General features: G+C 47.1%; 1 protein-coding gene across 1 annotated transcript in view; it reads right to left on the reverse strand.

Annotated features, from left to right (window-relative positions):
- The window catches only part of LOC118335451 (transcription factor HIVEP3), a 40,702-nt gene that overhangs the window by 6,232 nt on the left and 26,232 nt on the right, over positions 1-8,238 (reverse strand). Inside the window, exons 2-5 of the mRNA XM_035671736.1 lie at positions 4,412-6,763; positions 3,807-4,096; positions 1,546-3,567; positions 762-907 (exon numbers count right to left, since the gene is read on the reverse strand). Of these exons, the coding sequence (XP_035527629.1) occupies positions 762-907; positions 1,546-3,567; positions 3,807-4,096; positions 4,412-6,413 (4,460 nt within the window). The 5' untranslated portion in view covers positions 6,414-6,763. The remainder of the gene's footprint in view (positions 1-761; positions 908-1,545; positions 3,568-3,806; positions 4,097-4,411; positions 6,764-8,238) is intronic.

The raw sequence follows: 8,238 nt of genomic DNA on the forward strand, positions 1-8,238 counted from the left end.
CACACACACACACACAAGCAAAAAACTTTCCTATCCACTACTCCATGTTTTCACTACTCTCCCTTTTATTCATATCTATTTCTACCATATCTTCAGTGTGAACAGATCTACACAGAATCCGCTGCTGGGGAAACTTTCAGCTCTAAACACAACAAACTTGGGAATGAGGAAAGGCTGCACTGGAAAAAAAAGTCCCTCAAACACTAATGGAAAGCACAAATATGTGAATGAGATTAAGTGCAAAAATGTGGACAGGTTAGAAGACAAACACATGCACACTAACATAACAATCCTGACTATGATACTGGTTGCTTGCAAATTGTTTCATACTATTCCTCTGTGTCTTCTCAGTAACTTATGCAACCATAAAAACAGGTATTAATGAGTCTCACAAAGTGAAGTTAGAGACAACCTTTTCCCCTTTTCTCTCTCACACGCTTACACACACTCACACACACAGCTATCTCGCCAAATTAACACTTCCAAAACACAGACACTCATGCCAGCAGTAAAAGGAAAAAGCTTGGCTGCAGGTACAAATGAAGTCCCTGCGGGTTCCACTGCCTCCCATCTGTTACTGTAATTCTCTGTGCACTCTCGTCAGCTCTCCATAGTTGCTGTTTTGCTGTCATCAGGTTGGTTTGTGACAGAAGAATTGATTACTTGTGTAATGAGGCACTACGATTATTCACAAATATTGAATTTTGAATTAAAACATGTGCATTTTAACAGTCTCGCTCACTCACACTTGCAGTTCTTACCCGCCTTCAAAGATGCGAACACGAGAAGCGTCGCTCTGTTTGGAGGTGGAGGGTCCTTCCTCTTCTCCCATCTCTTTATTCTCCTCCTTTTCATGCTGCTGCTGATCCTTTACTTTAGTGAGGGTGCTGGGTGGGGTGGCATGTACCTACACTCAAGACACACATAAAAAAATTAAAAACAACTTAAAATAAAATGTTAACTGTTTTATTGTTAAAAGAGTACTCCACCAATTTGGACTCAAGATGAACAGTAAAAACAACAAGAAGAACATTGATGCCAGAGATATTGATATTGTCTTTTTTATTCCATGAATTCTTCTTCCTTGACAAGACCGCCGCCTACATTACCCACAATGCAAGTCAACCGCAGAAAGCCCTGTCAAAGATTTGGGTGGGTTAAGCTAGTAGTGGCTAATGTAACCCCAAGCTGTTAGCCTCAAAAAGAGATGAGGAGCAGGCTACAGAGGTCTGGAAAGCTCTATTTTTTTCAAACTCCCCATGTCTAGATTTTTTTCATTTTCAAACTGGTAGTCTTCAGCCTCAGCTATAGTGACATCACTTGAGGCAATTTATAAGATTCTGAAGAAGGCTTCATACAACTTTTTCACATATGCAATAGTACTAGCAAAGATCTGTAAAATGACTTTGATCGTGGAGTACCCCTTTAAGCACATTAATGGGGTCATATGTAAAACATAAAGACTACTTTAAAAAAGATAACAGTATTGTTTATATAGAAGTTTATGGTCTACATACAGTAATTGTATATTGTGGTTATGTTTACCTCTGATACACGTGGAGTCCTGCTACTGGCAGGGGCCAATTTGCTTTTGACCATGGGGGCCATGGCCATGGTGTATGTCTCTGAGCTGTGTTTCTGTTTGGAACACAGTAGAGACAACGCCACCTTAGTGCTGAGGCCTGGTAAGTTGGGGTTGTGAGCACTGACACTCCAGGTAGAATAAACTGAGGTGGAAGGGTCCCTCAGGGTTGTTGGGTTGGGTTTGATATAGTTCAGGTAGCACCAGTTGACTGAGGTGGAGAAGTGGAGGCTGGGGTATGAAGGGGTGCTTGGTCTTTCAACCCCTTCTTCCACAGTTGGCACCTTTTCCTTTTTTTTACTTGTCTTCTCAGTTGACTGCTCCTCCTCCTGTTCCCTTGGTACTTGTTCCTGCTCCCCCTTCACTTTCACAGTTGTCACCTCAACCCTCTCTGGCTGTTTCTTCTCTCCTTCTTCCAGTTTTCTCCCAGTGGCTTTACTTTCTTCTTCCTGTCTAACCTGCTGTTCTACATCCTCCTCCTCCTTCTCTCCTGCCTTATGTTGCTCCCCCTCCCCTTCCTCTTTTACCCTTTTCTGGTGACGTTGGGCCTCTGTGCTGAGCTCCAGACTGGCTGCGGGAGAAAGCATACGTTTACTTCCTCCAGCCCCCAGTGGACCGTATCCCTCCTCAGAACCTGAGGCCAAGTCAGTGGGCAGAGACAGGGGAAGAAAGCTCTTGATGTCTGGGGAGGGGACCTTCAAGTAAGACCTTTGCAGCTTGTCCCGCTCCACCTGGCCCATGATGACCATTGCTGTGCAAGAAATAGGTTCCTGTGAGCGGGTGGAGGCCAGGATCTGGGACAGGGTAGTATACATGGCACTGGCATAGGTAGGTATATGGGTCTGGAGGCGCACTGGCACCACAAGCGACACTACTGGTGTAAGCTGTGCCAGGCATGTGGCTATGACTGGTCGTGGGTTGTGGCAGGAGATTGTTACAAGGGATTGATGGGCAAGGGCAGAAGACATGGAAGAGATGGAGGGTCTGCTCTCTGAAGTGGGAGGGGAAGGAACATGTGCAGTAAGTCTTGGAGGAAAAGGCATGTACAGAGCCGGACTAGCTCTAGTCCTGGAAGGGAACTGGAGAGGAACTAGAGCAGGAAGCTGATGGAATGGTACACCCAACCTCTCCGCCATGTGGATCTGTGCTGGGTGTATCTGTATAGGTGAACGTCCTGTCTGTGAATGTAAGAAGGCTCTGCGGATGATTTGGGTGGACAGAACTTCAGGATATGCTGTGGTGACGGGGAGTAGCTGGGATAGTGATCCTGTGGAAAACGTTCTCTGGCCTCTGGGCTGCAAAGGGAGCATATCCTGAGCGGGAGGGAAGATTTGTGGCTGTAACAGCTGCAAGGCTTTTCCTGTGGCTTCCAGGCTGAACCGGGAGCTTGACTCAGTTGAGTAGAGAGGAGGATGGATGGTGTGGGAAGGGCCAGGTTTTGGACTCTCTGACCTAGACAACTGACTCATGCTGGTTCCTTCCTCCTGCTCAGGTTCCCCTAAGGTGGCATGCTTCACAAGAAGACACTTTCTCCTTTCTTTCCAGGAGGATGCAGACTGCTGAGGGGACAGCGATCCATAGTCAAAGGACTTACTTCTGGTCTCTGAGATCTGCTCTGTTTGTTGGGGGCTGGCTGGGGCCTGCTCAGAGGCTGAGCGCCTCATCTCCTTGTGGCTTTGGTGGTGTTGGTGGGAAGCGTATGGCACCATCAACATCTGGGAGCTTTGGTTACTGGAGGCCCAGATGGCAGACTCTGATCTAGCTGTGTCCTCAAAAGAAGCAGAAAGGCTTGAAGTGTGGGAGATGTTGCTCTCTTGACTGGGGCTGCGAGGCAGAGAGACAGACTCAAAGCTAGACTCCCCAGAGGACTGGGCTGCTTCTGCCAGGCGGAGTCTCTTCTTCTTTGGTGGCAGCTTCTCTGCAGGGAGCTGGGCCAAAGTCTGGCTACGCTGAGGCCACTGGAACTCCTCCACTCTCTCTGCCTCCTAGGACAAATGAAAAGCATAAGATGAAGGGCCACTAACTGCTTACCTGCTCAGTTTGTTTCATAGGATGTTGAAGTTAAAGAAAATTTTGAATGTAAAAGAAAAAACACCCTGAAATCATTACATGTTTTATATTTATTCAACATGAAACATGCAATGATTTAATATAAATAGGTAATCAAAAGCAAGACACTCTAATATACATATATATACAGCACAATGCCACAATAATCATGTACCTTCGATGAGGATGCTGTCACTGGCGGTGACACAGATGGCATGTCAGCATCAGGCTCCACAGTAACAAGGATCTCTGGCACTTGGATGTTTGGCTGGCGAATGAGGCGAGATGTAGAAGGTAATGGTTTTGGCTCGGGTTGTTGTGTTTGCGGACTGTCACTGAGGTCTGGTTCTTGACTTTCCATAGATATACTCTCCTGCTTCTCAAAAGAGCTTGTGTGTTGGATGACGGACACACCTTTCCTGTCCTGCTGCTGCTGTTGTTTTGGCTCAGTCTGTAAAGAAACACCTAAAAACAAACAAAATAAACTAATTAGCTACCAACATATTACGTTGGTATACTGCTTTTGAATGATGACATTTAATTGATTTTGCATTTTATTTTCCTATATGTAGTAAAGTGTAGTATAATTTCAGTATTTTTTCTTTCTGCTTTCTTTGCTTTACATCAGTGATGAGGATGCAAATATTTACTTGTGTATACCTTTACTTTAGCTATTCAGTTTTCTTAGACAAAAGAGGATAGAAAGGCATGAAATAAAAGAAACCTCACACAGGATAATGTTATCATTTTATCTGCTACTGCAGGGATACATAAACAAACCTGAGAGGGCCTGGCTGTGCTCTGGTCGGTTTGGCACAGGAATGAGGCCTGCAGAGCTGCCTGACATAGCTACAGACCCAGGACTGGGAGGATCCTCCTCTAGACTTTCCTCTTTCCTTCTCTTCCTCACAGCCATGGCCAATGCTCTGAACTTATAGTGCATCATCATCTGGGGGCGATCCTCTCTGCATGTTTTACTCGCATCCCTGCTCTCTTGTTCTAGTGTTTGCTGCCCTGCGCATATGCTTTTGTGGGTCTCGTAGCCTTCACTGTGTTGGAAGTGGGCCCTACATGCTTCACATTCAAACAGACTCGGACTCCTTTGCTGTTGTTGTTGCTGTGGCTGCCTGGCTAGTTCAGTGCCTCTGGCTGAGGAGGTGGGACTAGACTCCTCCAGCAGTAGCTCAGCTCCCAGCGGGACCTCTATGGCAGGCTGACGCCTCAACATACGCTGGGCATGGCCAACCCTCATCTCCGCTACCATTGCTTGCTGCTCATCGAATGACTGGCAGAGACGGTAACCTCTGGGAGAGACGGTGCCAGAGGTGGTGGGCTCTCCTTGGCTGGTAGATGATGGCATTGAATGGCTTCTAAGCAGAGGCACTGCTGACTGCTCCTGGGTACCTGGTGGATCTGCCTCAAGATGGTGGACGTGCCTCAAACCACTGGGGCCAGGGGCTTCTCCTTTGGGATCAAATGTGTAGGGATCCTTAGGGGTGGTAAATTTGGGTGACTCCATGCTGCTCTTCCTGGACAGAGAGGAGCGTCTGGGCTTTACACTGTCAATCTCACTGGTGTCTACTACCGCTTCATTGATAGTGATGAGCTTGGTAATGTGCTCTATTACTTGGGTTTTGGGTACAGCGAAGGGAATGTTCTTGTCCTCCGTTCCTGAGGATGAGGAAAGTGAAGAATGAGGCTGCTGCTGATGGGGACTACGCTGCTGCCCTCCCAGCCTTCCATATTTCCCTAGAATAATTTCTGCGTAGGTTTTGGCACTGGCACTGGGGGGGCTAACTTGGGACAGGTCAGTGCTGCCTGATCCAGAGAAGTAGCCAGACTCTGTGCTGCCCTTACTGCCAGGGCCTAAAGAAGAAGATGAGGTGGAGAGGGAGGAAGGAGGGTCATCTGGAGAAGCCATTGGGCCACGTTTCCTTTCACTAAGCCTCAGTGCCAGCCTTTGCTTGACAGCCTGGGAGTCCTCAGGCCTCTGGCTCTCCTCTGAGCTTCCCAGCAGCTCCTTACCACCTTTCCTTTGCTGGCCCAACATCTCCTTAGAGGAAGATTTTCTGTGTTGGCCTGTCTCTTCTTCAGACTCAGTGCTTTCTCCCTCTGTGTGTTCCTCAGGTTCTTCTCCAACGCCACTACCCTCTGGTCCACTCAAACTGGGCTCATCACGACTGGATGCCAGGCCTGCTTTAATGCGATGGGCATGGGACTTGCGGTGTTTGTAGAGATTGCTCTTGGTCTTAAAAGAAAAGCCACAGGGGGCACAAGGGTAGGGTCTTTCTCCTGTATGGGAGCGAATGTGTTTCTGAAGAACGCTTGGCTTGGCACATGGACGGCCACAGTAAGAGCACACATATTTCCCTGGTTTGGGGGGTTTCTTCTCCCCTCTTCTGGGTGAGCTGACCCTTTCTAAGCCCTCTTGGCTGGACTGAGATGGGACCCCTTGTCCATGCTCACCCTGGGTGGAGGATGTAGAGGGGAGGGATGAGGTTGATGAGGAGGCTGGAGAGAAGAAGCTGCCCCCTGAGGGACCTGGGGTGTCTGAATGCTGCCATGCTACTGCTTGCTGCTGCTGTAACCGCAGCAGAAGGTCAGTGCGTTTTGGTTGGCGATTTTGCAGGCGACCCAAGGCTCTGTGTACAGGACGAGGATTGGGAGGCTGCTGGGGCTGCTGCGGTGGACAAGATCCTAGTGAGGATTCAGCTGTTACATGCTGCTGCTCTTGCCTTCCAGAGCGCTCCCCATCAGCCGGATGGCTGGGCTCAGCCTCCATAGAGTGGGGAGGAGGCCTCAAAGACACACAAGGAAGGGCTCTCGGAGCCTCATGGGGCTAACCGCATGGCAGCAAAGAGGTCAGAGGCAGGGGAACATCGACAGACTGAGCTGTAAATCACAACGGACGGCCTTTTTCAGTGTGGGCCAAAAGTTATTCAAGAGGACCAAATGAGGCATCATTAAAAGGTGCCCTGGAGATGCATGGATGCAGGTAAACATAGATCATCTCTCTGTACAAAGCAGCTCTGCTTCTGTCCAGCCTCAGCCATTCTAACAGCTTTGCCAAGGTCCTCTCTGCATCTCCTTTGTTGGTTGTAAAGAGTGTTGGCGTTCAGCTTCTGAATGGGTCTAAAGAAACACAGAAGGAGACAAGGAAGGACTGAGTTACAAAAGTGTAAACATATTCATACATTTATTGGATTCTCCATTGGATTCTCAAGGTTTTGTCACAAAGAGCTACAGTACAGCAAAGTGCTGTAAAAAATATTCCTCAGTTCTCTTTCTTCCCTCTTCATTTTGCAATAAAAACAAAAATACAAAGTCTAAATAAAAGCAACAAAACAAAAAAAAGGAATAAAGAGGTCCTGCTATGCTGGAAATAATCTACCAACACACACAGGACCTTGTGAAGATGACTTAGGCTTCTTGACATCCTAAGGGTCTCCAAAAAGCCTGCCATGCAGTCTAAAAAAGAGTTATGTCGGTAGAGTAGAAGGCCAAAATCATTAGTGTCCTATTATCAAACTCCCTTTTAAAAATTGCCCCCACATATCATACTATGACAAATAGGGTTACATTTCCTGGTGTATTGTTGAGTGGGGTCACCGTTGTAATGAGAACATTAGCAAGGTAATTGCATCAGCAACATTATTGCTCTCATCTGTCCTGGCTTCAACTCTTAATAAGCAGATAGTGTGCAGTGATTCAAGAGGCAGAGGCACACCTACAGTAAATATATTAAGAAATGTCAGGTCAAGATGTTCTGTTATTATAACACTTTCAAAAGGCATTATGCACACAGGTATTTAGTATGTGCATGTCCACATATTGCACGCTTGTGAATCTCCTTTCAAATTTATATAAGATTAAAAACTCCCTGCTACTCAAAACAGACATTTCTGATTCATGTCTGACCCATGACTGGCCTACTCTGCAGGAGTCAGAGCAGCTCAGGGCCAGCCAGGCAACATCCACAGCACAGGCACCAACATAGGAGACCACAGTGTCAGGGCAAGGAGTCAAAACAAATGTTGGCAATGCAGCCTATGCTTATCTGATCTGGCACTAAAGCTAAAGGGGGTAAATGGAGGGGTGCTATTTTCTAGTGGATTAAGGGACTTGACAGCAAATGGGTTTCAGTCCACACCCCTCACACTCACTGGTGATTATATGGCCACCAGGGTGCAGTGTTTATGAGGGGCCAAGAGTGGTTGCTTGTTATGAAGCCTGTTGTGCAAGGGTACTGTAAGAACTTTTATCAAGACAGATCTATTGTAATATTTCCCACTCACACACTACTAGAGAGCTGTGTCTATAAGGAGCCAACTATAGCTGATCGTAGAGACTTGAGGACGCAATGAAATCTCCTCTTTTATCAAGATGTATCTTCTGTAATATTTCCCACTTACTACAAATCCTGCACTCCGTCTCAACTGGAGACACAGGATTCTTGTATCGCAGCCAATCAAAACAAATTCTGGGAATGGATGGGGCCAATCATAACATTTTCACTGAGCAGCCATGCTGAACTGCTGACAGTCCCAGCACAGGCTCATCCAGAGTATCAATCATCGTCTAAGAAACTGACACTACTTGCACCCCCC

Source organism: Morone saxatilis, unplaced genomic scaffold (genome assembly GCF_004916995.1).
Source record: "Morone saxatilis isolate NCDOM2014 unplaced genomic scaffold, NCSU_SB_2.0 Contig24, whole genome shotgun sequence".
Taxonomy (NCBI): Eukaryota; Metazoa; Chordata; class Actinopteri; family Moronidae; genus Morone; species Morone saxatilis.